At 49.8% G+C, this 13,839-nt stretch overlaps 4 protein-coding genes across 4 annotated transcripts; 3 read left to right on the top strand and 1 right to left on the bottom strand.

Moving 5' to 3' along the window:
• Positions 1 to 342: 342 nt before the first annotated feature.
• On the top strand, positions 343 to 4,308 carry CDV56_104114 (transcription initiation factor TFIID subunit TAF2; the record flags this gene model as incomplete). The annotated part of the gene is made up of 4 exons (XM_026757733.1): positions 343 to 2,658; positions 2,707 to 3,075; positions 3,130 to 3,921; positions 3,973 to 4,308. The coding sequence occupies 4 exons, from the start codon at positions 343 to 345 to the stop codon at positions 4,306 to 4,308; spliced, it is 3,813 nt and encodes a 1,270-aa protein (XP_026616303.1).
• A 517-nt stretch (positions 4,309 to 4,825) lies between these two features.
• On the bottom strand, positions 4,826 to 5,292 carry SMG1 (putative small nuclear ribonucleoprotein SmG; the record flags this gene model as incomplete). The annotated part of the gene is made up of 4 exons (XM_026757629.1): positions 4,826 to 4,885; positions 4,942 to 5,016; positions 5,123 to 5,194; positions 5,263 to 5,292. The coding sequence occupies 4 exons, from the start codon at positions 5,290 to 5,292 to the stop codon at positions 4,826 to 4,828; spliced, it is 237 nt and encodes a 78-aa protein (XP_026616302.1).
• A 220-nt stretch (positions 5,293 to 5,512) lies between these two features.
• On the top strand, positions 5,513 to 6,802 carry CDV56_103862 (uncharacterized protein; the record flags this gene model as incomplete). The annotated part of the gene is made up of 2 exons (XM_026757481.1): positions 5,513 to 5,591; positions 5,664 to 6,802. 2 exons carry the CDS (start codon positions 5,513 to 5,515, stop codon positions 6,800 to 6,802), a joined length of 1,218 nt encoding a protein of 405 aa, XP_026616301.1.
• Positions 6,803 to 7,004: 202 nt separating this feature from the next.
• CDV56_103142 (uncharacterized protein) lies at positions 7,005 to 13,561 on the top strand (the record flags this gene model as incomplete). The annotated part of the gene is made up of 8 exons (XM_026756761.1): positions 7,005 to 7,078; positions 7,137 to 7,306; positions 7,360 to 7,712; positions 7,774 to 8,055; positions 8,132 to 8,742; positions 8,796 to 8,888; positions 11,742 to 13,287; positions 13,343 to 13,561. 8 exons carry the CDS (start codon positions 7,005 to 7,007, stop codon positions 13,559 to 13,561), a joined length of 3,348 nt encoding a protein of 1,115 aa, XP_026616300.1.
• Positions 13,562 to 13,839: the final 278 nt, after the last annotated feature.

Raw genomic sequence — 13,839 nt, 5'->3', positions numbered from 1 at the left:
TAGATCAGCTCGAAGGAACACATTTTCCCAGCCTCTCCCTCACTTATTCTCTCTTCAAACAAGGCTCAGGGCTGTAAACCAGTTTCCCACGAGTCTATTTCGATTACGTCTTGTTATCTTGCCAACTTCACTCCTGCTCACTTCCTCTTTTCCCCGCCGTTGACGAAGCTTTATTCATTGGGCCGCTGCTCTTTTTCAACTTGACAATTTTTCTGACCTCATCTCCCGAACGTTCCACAAGGAAGTATCACGAGAGAGGAATGGTTGCTCATTGAGCTGGACATGACGGTGGATGGTCAGCGTGGCGCTCGCGGCGCAGTGCACGATTGAGTATCTTGCGCGATGCCAGGCGTCGTCGATACGCCCACCGGGCCTCTATGGCCAGGCTTGGGATTCACTGTCGCACACCAGAAAGTTGAACTGGAGATAGATTTTGCGACCAGAAGCATCAAGGGAAAGACAGAAATCACAATCCATCCGCATTACAAGGACCTTCGAATTATTCGATTGAACTTCCGACAGGGCGAGCTGAAACGCTTAAATGTCAATGGGAAGGCGCCTACAATCAAATATGCGGATCCCTACGAATCCCTTCAGCTGTATGGTCCTCATTATCATCAACGCCTTACGACCAAAATCGATGGTTTGCTCAAGACTTCCCCGGAGCCGGACCTGCTTGTGACGATCCCGAAAAGCGTTCGGATCGAGGAGCTCGATCCTTTCTCACAGGAAGCTCAGGATCAAATGACTTTGCGCGCTAGTGGTGCGGCGGAAGAGACGGATGGGCCCTTAAGCTCTAAAGCGGCAGAAACTTCGCTTCCTCGGTTTTCGGCGCTCACGGTCTACATCGAGTTTATGATTGAGAATATTCGGGATGGGCTACAATTCGTCGGGGTGGACAACGGTGACAGGCGCTATCCGCATGCTTACACAACAAACTCGCTTGGTTACGGCGCTGGAAGCCCTCTGTTCCCTTGTGTTGACGACCCTTTGTCTCGTTGCACGTGGGAAGTCTCCGTCAAATGCCCGTGCTCTTTAGGCGATATCTTCGACCGCAAAAGTCGGGATCCATCTGGCGCCCATCGCTCAAAGTCGACACCTGGGAGTAGTCGATTCATCTCCCCGGACGACGAGACTCTTGACTTGTCAGTGGTTTGCTCTGGAGATATGACAGATGAGATTGTCGATCCTCGGGATCCTAGCAAGAAAACCGTTTCCTTCGCATGTGCCTCGCCTCTTTCCGCCCAGCAAATTGGCTTCGCCGTCGGCCCCTTTGAATACATAAACCTCTCCGACTTTCGTGAGAGCGACCAAGATGAGCAGCTTGGCCAGAACGCTATTCCTTTGCACGCGTTTTGCCTCCCAGGAAGGGGAGATGAAGTCAGAAACACATGTTTCCCAATGGCGAAGGCTATCGACTTTCTTTCGCTGACTTATGGTTCGTATCCTTTCGCAAGTTACAAGATGTGCTTCGTGGACGACACACCCGAAAACACGCTGCCAACGGCGTGCTTATCGATATGCAGCAACCATCTCCTCTTTCCAGAGGATATCATCGATCCAATGTATGACGCAACGCGAGCTCTTGTCCATGCCTTATCATGCCAGTGGATCGGCGTCAATATTGTTCCCAAGGAACCCGCAGACACCTGGGTCACGGTTGGTGTCGCCTGGTATATTACTGATACGTTCTTGAGGAAGCTTTGCGGTAACAACGAATACCGTTTCCGCCTGAAACAAATGTCCGATCGTGTGTGCGATTTGGACTATGAACGTCCCTCGATCTACGATATGGGAAATATCCTGAACCTCGATCCTTCTGAAATTGAGTTCATCGCGCTCAAAGCGCCCCTCGTCCTTTTCATTCTGGATCGACGTCTTACAAAAGCGAGTGGCAAAGCCACAATGTCTCGCATTATTTCACGCATATTCCTGAATGCCCGAATGGGGGATATACCCAATGGAGCCGTCACCTCTTCCCAATTTCAAAAGACATGCGAACGTCTCGGCCACGCGAAGTTGGATACATTCTTCCAACAATGGGTCTACGGGGCTGGATGTCCTCGGTTCCAAGCTACGCAGAGATTCAATAAAAAGAAACTTGTGGTGGAGATGATGATCAAGCAAGTTCAGTCTGAACAACCAAGTGCGCGTGATCTCGACAAAAACACATTTATGCGCGATGTCAAAGAGGAAATTCGAGGAGTCTATGCTGGACCCATTCAGCCAGTGTTCTCAGGTTCTATGACGATCAGAATCCACGAAGCTGACGGTACTCCTTACGAGCACATCGTTGAGATCAAAGAAGGTGTCACCAAGTTCGACATCCCTTACAACACCAAGTACAAGAGGCTCAAGCGGAACAAAAGACAAAAAGAGCGTGCAGCCGCGACATCTGGTGGGGACCCAAATGTGGAAGCGCAAGAGGATGTGTTGCTTTATTGCCTTGGTGACGTGCTCCAGACTGAAGAGGAAATGCAGGAGTGGAGACTAGCAGACTGGAGTAAAGAGGACGAGGATCGAATGGGTCAGGAATCATACGAGTGGATTCGCATGGACGCGGACTTCGAATGGATATGCAAGCTTTCGCTTGTAATGCCGGGCTATATGTACCTCTCGCAACTTCAACAAGATCGCGATGTCATAGCGCAATTGGAGGTGAGCGCATGACTTGCCCTTTTTCTTTTCGTACACTGACAGCGATAGTCCCTGCAATACATGGCAGCTCAGCGAGAACACCCCCTTATCTCAACCATCTTTGTTCGAACCTTGATGGATCGGAGATACTTTTATGGTATCCGTGAAGCCGCAGCGCGAGCTTTAGTAAAACACGCAAAGGAAGAAATCAACTGGTTAGGACTCTATCACCTTGAAAGGGCTTTTCAAGAGTTGTTCTGCCTCCCTGGATCACCCATGACTCGCTCGAATGATTTCTCCGACCGGGCGGCATATGTGCTTCAGCTTGCGATTCCAGAAGCTATATCTAATGTGCGCGATAGCGACGGAAAGACACCACTGAGAGTGAAGCGCTTCTTATATGATAAGCTGAAATTTAATGACAACTCTAACAATGAGGTAAGCAACTCGTGTCTACAACACGCATATGATCTTCACTTACACTTTGAATAGTATTCCGATAACTTCTACGTTGCCACTTTGATGCAGTCGTTATGCCATGCCATGCTTGGCAAAGTTGAGTCCCGCGATGTCGACGTCGATGATTTCGACATGGAACGCATGCTTGAGACACAAGCGGAAGAGCAGTTGGAAAAGGACGCTATTGCGGAATTTGATCGCTACAGGAGAATGGACGAATGGTCTAGTTCGTTTCAAAACGTCTATTCTCGTGCAGCACTGCGCTGTCAAATGCAACTCATGCGCGCCAAGATATTGGACGTTGACATAATGCAATTTCTACCATACACACGGGCCGGAACATACGATCTTCTGCGCGCGGATGCCTTTGAATGTCTTGTCGAGCTTGATGTGTTCAGAAGTCCTGAGCTTTTGAAATGGTTCATCTTCACCATGTCGAGCGACTCTTCCCTTTGGCTCAGGCGACGACTTCATGATCTGTTCGGCAAGGCGTTGGCGCCAGTTGCTTTTGGTCGTGAACCGGAAATTGGGCCCTCCGCGAATGTTGACAGCTTGATAATCGAGCAAGAATCTTCAACCGAGGTTCGTCAGGCGGATCTCGCGAGGAAGCAAACCGTCACTGGAGCCATCGAGGCGCTCAAAGGGGAGATTTCTGGTGATCAGAATTTCAAGGAATGTCTCTGGGCAGCATCTAACTCACCCGGCATTGGAGTCCTCGAGCTTTCTGTATTTGCTGATCTGTGCAGAGTCCTGTATGACCCGATCACCTCAGTGATGGTAAAGTTGAAGTATCCGCGGTATTGGCAAGTCAAGCATCTTGGAAAGGTATTCTCGTTCAGATCTGTTCATTTTCACTCTCGATACTAATCGTCTCAGGGCCGCATGCATTTCTCACGGTCCAGCCGAATCCGAACAACTCTCACACCCTCAAAAGAACCCTCGACAACTGGGAAGCGCAAACGCGAAGAGAACGGGATGCCTCCCCCTGGCCCCCGTATCACATTCAAGCAATCAAAGCTGGGTTCAAGCACTCCCTCAGCAATATCTCACCCAAGCTCGCAACCTATTCCCAAGTTGCATATTCCAAACCTTTCCGCTTCACCGGCACCTCAGCCACCGAAGACGCCGGCTGCTCCGTCCATGCCGTCGACACCAAGTGGTGGCGGCGGTGGGCTCAAGCTGAAACTCAAATTCGGCCAGAAGCCGAAATAAGTTACTTACCCGCTGTGGTATTATACCGAAACTTCACCTTTGTACTTTATTACATTGCATTTATTTCAAATCTGGAGGGGAATGGTTGAACAAGCGTCACGGCGCATGGCTGGAAGATCTGTTTCAAACGATTTATACATGTTGACTTTTGTTGTCTTCTACAACAGAGCTACCTGCTCATTTGCATTGGGGTTCATCGGGTTCTTTGTTTGATGCGATATCCTCGGCTTTATTCTCAGTGCCTCATGAATGACGATATCTTGACAAAAGTCAGGTCTGTAGTCCGAACACGACATCTCTGTCGAATTCATCCGGTAAGAATCGAGCTCAATCACGCAGAGATCAGGTGTTCTATTTTCCCGTAGAACGAACATGTAAAGAAACCAAAATGCTTTCGATCGTTTCGTATGAGCAACCAACCCATGAACTCCTAATTGCATTAAATCAATCCCACAATGACGATGTAAATTCGATCCGTGCCCATCTTCCATTCCTCAAGACTTTCCCGGCGCAGTTTCTATTTCTCAGATATCCGTTCGAGAGCCTCAAGCATCACCACCGAGTTGCCGCGAATGACCTGGTCACACCACATTAGCCTTCGCTCATTCAAAGCCTCCGATTCGCGCGACATACCACCATGCCGATGGCGACTTTCTCTCCTCCCTGCTTCTCCTCGAAAGCCTCGTCCAGGACGATGTTCATGAATACCTGCAAAGAAAACACCTGGTCAGTCCTAGAAACAACTTTCATCATCCATACCCCGTCGCAAAAGCGATCTCTTCAGTAGGGCCTCCATGGGTAAGTTCTCACGCACATCATAGCCTCGCAGGATACCAATGACTTTGCGGTTGCCGTTCAATTGGCAGAACACCCGCTTTTCCATATACTAGTGAACCGTGGGTGTCAGCTCCGGAAATTGTCAAGCTAGAATAACAGGCATAGAGCAAGATATACCTTCTTCAATTCGGGCTGAGCTTGAGGCATCTTGGCTAGCTCGTTCTGAATAATTGTCCCGATGTGGTGTCTCAAGTTCTGGCGCGTTGCGGACTTTGGAGCGGGCAGCGGGATGAGCTCTCGGAAAAATGATGTTCCGCATGCTCCAAAAAGATGTCCCAGCTCCCTGTGACGCAAAGGGCAGAATTGCAAACTGTTCTCCCCGTTATCTTACTTTCTTTTGACTAGAAAGCTTTCAGGCTTATTTAGCATGAGCTCCGCGTTTACAAATCGGAGAAAGCCTCGCAAGGTTGGCGGGGATGATGAAGAAAATGACAGCAGCGAACAAGGTCAGTATACTTCTACTCATCTTCACAGATGGCTCTCGATCTAGAATTGAGGCATCGACTGACATATAGCAGAGCCGGTTGTCAAGAGGCCGAATCCCACGAAATCAAAACAGAAGTCGAAACTTCGGTTATCCTTCGGGCCCGGTGAGACGTCCATGACAGATGATGGCGGGCAGGAAAGCGAAGTTGTCCTGCCGAAACGGCATGGGTTAGGAAGGCGAGCATTGGAAAAGAGTGCTCTTCAAAGGGCAGGGAAACCGCCTGGACTAGGCGATCAGCTTCCCATGAGGTTCGGACCAGAGCAGGATCGGCCCAACTACAGCGAGGATTATCTAAAAGAGCTCCGGGATTCGACACCGTCGACGCCTAAAACAACTACGGATGACGAGAAGGATAAGACAATCGATGTAGCTGCGAAGTTTGGTGAGGTGATGAAGGTAACTGCACCTTCGGCCATCCCGAGCGAAGCGGAGATCAGGGAAAAGAAAGCTCGCAGAGCCCGCTTAGCCAAGGAACAGGCCTACGGCACTGAAGAGCAGGATTTCATCTCTCTGGAGGACAACATGAGCGACGAGGAATGGGGCCTTGCAAAGACCGAAAAAGAGGACATGCGGGATACCAGGCTCATCCGCGACGACGAAGATTTTGCCGAGGGATTTGACGAATACGTGGAGGACGGTCGAATCTCATTGGGAAAGAAGGCAGAGCGCGAGCAGAAAATGAAGCAGCGTGAACAGATGCGGGAACTCATCGAGGATGCTGAAGGCGTTTCTGATGAGGACGATTCGGACCTAGAAGAGAAGGCGGCCTATGAAGCCGCACAGACAAGGGCTGCAATCGGCAACGGCGGCAGAGATCATATTGACCGACCTAGGACTCCGCCTAAAATGACCTCACTACCTCGTCTTTCGACAAGTCTAGATCGATTGCGCACGATGCTCGCCGTCTTAGAAAAGTCAAGAACGCAGATGATCAACCGAATGGAAGACCTGAGGAAGGAGAAAGCTGATATAGCCGTTCGAGAGGTTGAAATCCAAGCCCTCATTAAAGAAGCCGGTGATAACTATGAGAGGCTGAAACAAGAGGCCGGTCTGACACCTGGTTCTGAGGAGGATCTGTCGACTGCTGTCGATATCAAGACTTCTCGCGGACTTGAAAGCTTTGGCGCTTCTGTAGCTGGCTCGGCAGGCAACTCTGAGAGCGAGTCGTGATCCGTCATCGTCCTGACGCTCTTTCCTACTGAAGCGTTGCCCCTTCGCCCTTTCCGGCCAACAGCTCGTTGAAGCTGCAAATGGCGTCTTAGTCCTTCAATTCACTCAAGCTTCCGTCTTGAAGCTCGTGTATAGTATTTACTCAGATCGGATCTGCTCAGGCTTATGATACCCATGGATTTTTAGTCGACATTTTCTTATAATGACCCGGCCGCCATTCTTCTCCTTCTTTCGTCAACCGCTGCGTAAGCCCAAGCCTATCAAGGAAGACGTGCTGTGAGTGGACTTGCCAGACGGATTATCAACATGCAGTGATGCTTATATCAATCCGAAGACAGCACAGAGGCTTACCTCTTATTGCGACCCCTATCGACGAAAAGGATGACGATTCTCCACATTTTTGCCGCCATTCCGATGCCACCCCCATTGAACTCTTCTTCGATTTGTTTTTCGTTGCAAACTTGTCTTCATTCACCGCGACGCACGAGATCAACAACGTCGAAGGTATGTTGGGTTTAGATTGCGATCGATTAAGTCTATCTAACACTGTAATCCAGGTCTTGGGGCATATATAGGCTTCCTAGGGGTCATCTGGTTCACATGGCTTCAGATTACGTTATTCGATATACGGTTCGCTCGAGACTCGGTTTTTGAAAGAATTTGCAAGGCTGCGCAGTTGGCTGCCATGGTAGGCTTCGCGTCCGCGGGAACACGATTCACAACTCATATCCGCGTTGAGAACGTTTGGGCCTTTCAGTCGTTGAGTCTTCTGCTTGGTGGAAGTCGAGTACTGCTTGCCGTGCAGTACACGGTCAACATATGTTTGATTCATAAACGGATGAGACCTGCTGCAAAGGGGTTGTCCATCATTGTTGCGGCACTACTCGCTTCGAGTTCGGTCTATTTCGGGGTAAGGCTTGCCTTCTAATAAGGACATTTTATGACAAATTTTGGTCTGACTTGACTGACAGATGTATCTTGCCTTTCAAGAACACTATGGAATTCACTCGTACATTTGGACCGTTTGGTTTATCTTGTTCGGGTTTGAAATGTGGACGGTGATGGGGGTATCTTACATCACTCCAGATATCGGTTTTGAAGACACTCACTTGGTCGTCAGAATGGGCCTGCTTACATTGATCATCATTGGTGAAGGTGTCATAGCAGTGACTAGAATTGCCAATAAAACAGTACACCCCGGCGGCTGGACCAAGTGGTCGTTTGTCCACATATTGGGTGTGACCACAAGTGTGGTAAGGGACACTAGCAATCAGATTCTGCTTTCCCTTTTTGCTTTACAACATCTTATTGACCTTCCGCTGTGTTTAGTACTTCCTGTGGCAAGCCTATTTCGATGTCTCCCCGAGAGGCTCACTTGGCAGAATCGCTCAACAAGCATGGGCTCAGCTGCATTTTCCGTTTCACGTGGCCCTCATCCTACTCCTCGAAGGATCGCAAATCCTCGCTCTCACCTTGGACGTTACATTGAAATTGACCTATTTGACGGAGACCATCTTGTTCGCATGCGAAGAGCCGCGGCCTAAGGCGGAGGTTGCCATCAGGCTACTGCGAAGTACCATTGCTGATATGGAAATTGACTATGGTCGGGGAGCGATGAAGGAGAAAGCTATTATCTCGGAGATTTTGGAAGAGCTACCGACCCTTCCGCTATGCCCAAGCAATGTGGCGAGCGATGCCTACTTTGCGACCCATGACCGCATCGACGATTTGGTGGGAAACGTAACAGCAGCTTTATTCTCCAGCATGGGAATTACGCCGTCAGAGGGCCAAGACATTAGCCAACTGAACAATAGTCAGTTGCTCATGATGTATGTGGAAGTTCTGGGGTTTGTCTATGTGTACTTTTTCGTTGTGGCGTCAATTGCGATGTTTCTTTTTACGGCTTTTATGCTGTTGGCACATCGCCACCGGCGCAAGCTGTACGTCGGGATTGGCGTTGCTGTTCGCCTGATACTTGCTGTATTGGTGCTAGGCGTGGTTTCCTTTGTCCGACATTTTGCGTTGGCATACTCCTTCATGACGTCTCCGGTCATATTATACGCATTTACGGTCATACTGCTAACAGGTGAGTCCTCGTGACTTTTTCTTGTGCTATATAGCTCTGATGTCCTGTTTCAAATGCAGTTCTGTTGGTTGACCGACTTTTGGACCACTTTGAGGGACGCAGCCAGGCAAGAAACCGGTCCACGCGGGAAAGCGATGCTCAACTCATGTTATCAAGCCCAAGTGTGGTATTCGTTGAATCATCCTCATATCGGGTTGCCATCAGCCGAGAGCGTTTGACATGAAATGGCGCGGTGGGGAACCGGAACAGGCAGAGCAGTACCCTATTGTTGACAGAAAGTTCCGAGGGGTGCCTATGACAAGTATCCGTACTTTTCGCCTCTGGGTTCAGGCAGATCAGAGTCTGCCTGCTCCTTTCTGGTAGCCTCGAGGGGTTCTAGCAGGCTTGAGAAACAGATAAGCTGAGGTCTGGGCTCAAGACATGTATGTATCAATTTGGATCGGAGGGTATCGGGGGCGATTCATATCGAATGGGTTGGAAAGCAGGCCACCAGAATTAACTCAAATCAATGCAATCATGCCAATGAAATGGGACAACCAAAATGGGCCGATCAGCAGAATATTGAAAGCCCGATTCGCAATTGTCTGGATCCAAAAGTCTTTTACAGAAGTTCCAACGGCTGCCTTCTGTTCCGGCCGAGCAAAGACAACGGCGATGACAAACCGGATGGACGGCAACGGGAACGCACATCAAAGACGGGGTTGTACCAAAGTCAAAATCAGGCATTGTACTTCTTCATCCCACAGAGGAGAAGGATGATTTTCAGAACTTGGTCAATGTAGAAAACCAGTCCTTGAGTTGAAGGAATTCGATGATTCTTACCTTGTGTGGCCCTATAGTCTATACCCCAGGCTCGGTGTGAGCCTCAGTCTCGGGCCCGTATATCAATGATTGCTTCGGTACCATATCCTTGGGACCGGGGAGCGAGTTCATAAGATTATCATTAAGACCGTACACTGTGAGTTCAGGGATGTTGCATTAATGTGATGACTACACGAAGTAGTTCAGATACATAGAGATCATCCATCATCCACAGCAGGGATGGGACATACCGACATGCCAAGAACGACAGTGGGGATGGCAGAGGATAGGTCTGGCTCCAATAATGCGATAGTTCCTTTTATAGGTTAAACATGATTGCCAGGATGGATGTATCGATTTGAGTATGGCCGGGTTGTTTGCGGCACAGATAATTATAGAAGTGACTTGGGGTATGAAGCTTAGATCCTTTGTCGATGATTGTGTCGAATTAGAATTAAAGATGCGGGATCAACCTAATATTGCTTCCTATACTTTGATCTAACCTAAAGTAATAACCAGAGGGCGCGTTGTATGGGTTGGTCAAGATATGTCTGTGACTGTGATGGTGAAGGGCCCTATGCATATGCAGTCGTCGTGAACAACCACAAGCCATCCACACTTTCATGTATCTGTTGATATTCTACTCATTAACAGCTCTGAGGAAGCGACAGAGACGTTCCAGGGATAAAGAAGTACAAAAGTACTCGGTATCAGTGCGCATCCTCCGATCAAACGTCCCGTTCAATAGTCAGGTAGGATCTCCGAAAGCTTGAAAATCCTCCGGCTCTTATTTCTCCTCGACCATTTTCTCCAACCCCTCCAAGAAAAGAAAAGGGAAAGGGGAGGAAGTCAACTGCGGCCGTCCTACAGCCCCCATCTAAGAAAGAAGATCACCGCGGAAGCGCGAACAAAGCCCTGCATGTGGCTATCCGGGGCCAGCATGTCGACGCTGTACGCCCTGCCGCCAGTTCAGGTTGGTTTTGTCAGTGCGTCTGTCAACTGCTCATTTCTCATTCGTGCATCGACTGGCTTTTCCCCAGGGCTTTTTCCTCAGTTTCTTTCCTTGCTCCGGATTTCCGGGACATCGTTCGGATGTCCTGAAGAGGTCCCGACCTGTCTGGACTACTGTTGACTATTCGGAGCCCGGCGGGGAACTTCTTGAGACTGGTCAATTGATCATCGGGGATGGCAGTATCTGACAGAGTAAAGTAGGTCCAGATAGCAGAGTTCCTGTACGGGAGGCGATATCTCTCCTGGTATCATCCATGTTTTATTGAGACGAGAGAGTCGATAGTTCTTCAGCCCATTGTCTAGTGCAATGACATTCGGGTAGGGAAAAGGGCTTGGCCGTTACTGGTGTGAAGATTCGAGGTTCTATGATGGAAGACGTTGATGCTTCCAGGGGATCCAAGGTCTGAGACCTTATTAAAGGCCAGTCTCACTTGGCCGTTCGATGTCAAGTTCAGCTCGTAGGTTGTCTGTCTTTGATTATCAGCCAGCCTGATACTGTCTCTTTGTTGTCCATTCCTTTATTCATTCCGATTCTCTCGTTTAGAGCTCGAACAATTCATTCCCTTTTGACTCAGATAAGGTGTTACGTCACGCAGAGCACGCAGAGCGCGTTGAAACAGTCTCACTCTGAGTCCGAAAGCCCCATTGCGTTGAATTCTCGGATCGTAACGGCTTTTGTGGAAGACAAGGAAACCTGAGACAACATACCGTCTGTTCAAACTTGTGCTTCTCCTCCGTAACCAATCGACTCCGTTCCTGTTGCTATCAGACATCGCATTGAGAAGTCATCGTCCCATCGGCTCATTCCCCTTCAAGAGCATCTGCTGCATTCTTTCTTTCTCTCGCCTTCCTTCTCCTTCCTTGTCGGTGCCCCAGAGCAGGGCGCTACCAACGGCTAAGACATTGCACTTAAAAAGCCGACGCACATACAGCGCGTGTGGCGGCCAGTCAGAGATTGTCGGTATGTCAATCATGCCCCATGGCAGGTGAAACCTCTCCATATGGATCTTGACATGCTCAGTGTGCACATGTGTCCTGCAGGTGTCCCGTCAACCCCAGCAACGTGCATAGTCCGGCATTGAAGCTTCCCATGCACGCACTTCACCCGCCATCTATACCGACCAAAGAGGACAGTAGCGGTGAACTGGGCGACAAGAAGGGTAATATGGCCTCTCTTAAAGCGATGCTCCGTGTGCTCGTCGGTCCAGATCACTCCAAAACATGTTTGATCTTCGAGAAGAACTCCGATTCTACTGATCCCGATCCTGCCCGTTACCTCATTGAGAACCGTGCACATCTCCTCCGGGCAAAGCCCTCTGATCAGCAGTCTGAGCCGTGCTCCAGAGAGATCGTCAGCTGTGATCAGTCCTGGACAAATCACTGCACCGGGATCACTGAAGGACAGTCCGAGGCCATCGTTGACACCTCAAACAGAACGCCAATGGCCGATGAACAAACGATGAAACCAGACGTTTGCTCCTGGTCAGATGTCCTGACTTCTTTTGAATCTGAGGGTCATGGACTCTCTCCTAGCTACTATTCTTGTCTCGCCAATATCCAAACTCAGCATCGACCTAGACAGCCTGAGGGAGGTATCACTGTCCCTGAAAATCGTGAACAGCATGGTGATCTCAAGATGGAAGTTCCTGCACAAGGAAGTGCTTTCTGTGATGAAGAGACAAAGTCCGACAATTATCCTTGCGGCCTAGTGCACCCCATTCCGAGGCCGAGCCTGTATATGGCTGCGGACCCCTTCGGTTCGTTCTCAGAGACCAATGCAACATCAGGTACCACATCGCCTTCCAGCTCGCAAGAGAGTCTACCGGGCCTGTTTCGACAAGGTTTCCGCAAAGCGCACCGTCTGAGCGGTCACATCGGGGGCGCTATGCTATTCCAGAATCAAGGCTCGCCGGGTAGCTCTGTGGCCACAACCGACGATCCTTACACTCCTATCGCCGGCACATGCAGTGGTACCACGCCTCTCCACTGGTCCAGCGGCGAACAGATGGTGCCATGGGAGATGCAGAGTCAGGAATTTGAGCCTCAGGCCCCTAGCTGCGTCAACGTACGCTGCTTTTCTGACCTGCGCCATCATGGTGGCCAGATTGAAGAGATTCCTCTCAACGCCGCAGTCGACGTCAGCCATGCTCTACCTTCTTTGGACTGCGGCCAGCACTACCATCAGCAACCACCGTTTGTTCTGCAACCCTTCACCCCTCGTGAATACAACTCAACAAGCGCCAAGGAACGAAGTGCAGTCGACGGGGAACATTGCCAGTTGGCATTTGCCAACAACGAGCTCACATACCCCCAGCACGGCTACGAAATCATCCAATCTGTGCATGCGACGATCGCCAGCAACAGAGCCCTGATGCGTCAAGGGCGAGCAAGCACCCGGTCGATCCCATGCCACAACGAGACCCGAAATGCATTCTTGATAGAGTGCAAGCGCCGCGGATTGTCGTACAAGGATATCAAGAGGCTCGGAGGGTTCGAAGAAGCCGAATCAACGCTCCGCGGCAGATTTCGGACCCTCACAAAGTCCAAGGAGCAGAGGGTGAGGAAACCCCAGTGGAAACAAGAAGACGTGAGTGGCAGAATTCCAAGTGTCTCTTTCATTCTCAACTAATGCCCAAACACAGATCAAGCTGCTCTGCGAAGCAGTCAACGCCTGTTCGGCGTCTGCAACGCAAGCCTCTAATGCATTTGCGCCGTCTTGTCGACCTAGGGGTGTAGGTTTGCCACCCAAAGTATCTTGGAAGAAGGTCGCTCAGTATATATGGACTCATGGAGGCTCGTATCATTTCGGGAATGCGACCTGCAAGAAGAAGTGGTGCGAGGTGCACAATGTAAAGATGTGATCTAGGTTGCACGCCGCGGGGAATTTTAGGCTATCTCAGCGTTATTGTCCCCTTTGTTCGTCTTGGATTTTCGTTGTGCTTCTCCTCTGTTCTTGGGGAGACACTGTTTGGCGTACTTAGTCGCTTATCTTGGGCTTTCCCACAAAAATGGAGAGAATTCTCAATCCAATGTCATATGTACTGTATCGTCAACTCACATACAACACAAAAGACATGGGCGGCTTTCTTTCATGCGACAGTGCTATATACATCTCTCTAGGAGCATTCTTGAAGAGGTC

Source organism: Aspergillus thermomutatus (assembly GCF_002237265.1).
Source record: "Aspergillus thermomutatus strain HMR AF 39 chromosome Unknown NODE_44, whole genome shotgun sequence".
NCBI lineage: Eukaryota > Fungi > Ascomycota > Eurotiomycetes > Eurotiales > Aspergillaceae > Aspergillus > Aspergillus thermomutatus.
Note: the sequence above shows the minus strand (reverse complement) of the source record. Positions and strands in the feature narration are given on the sequence as shown.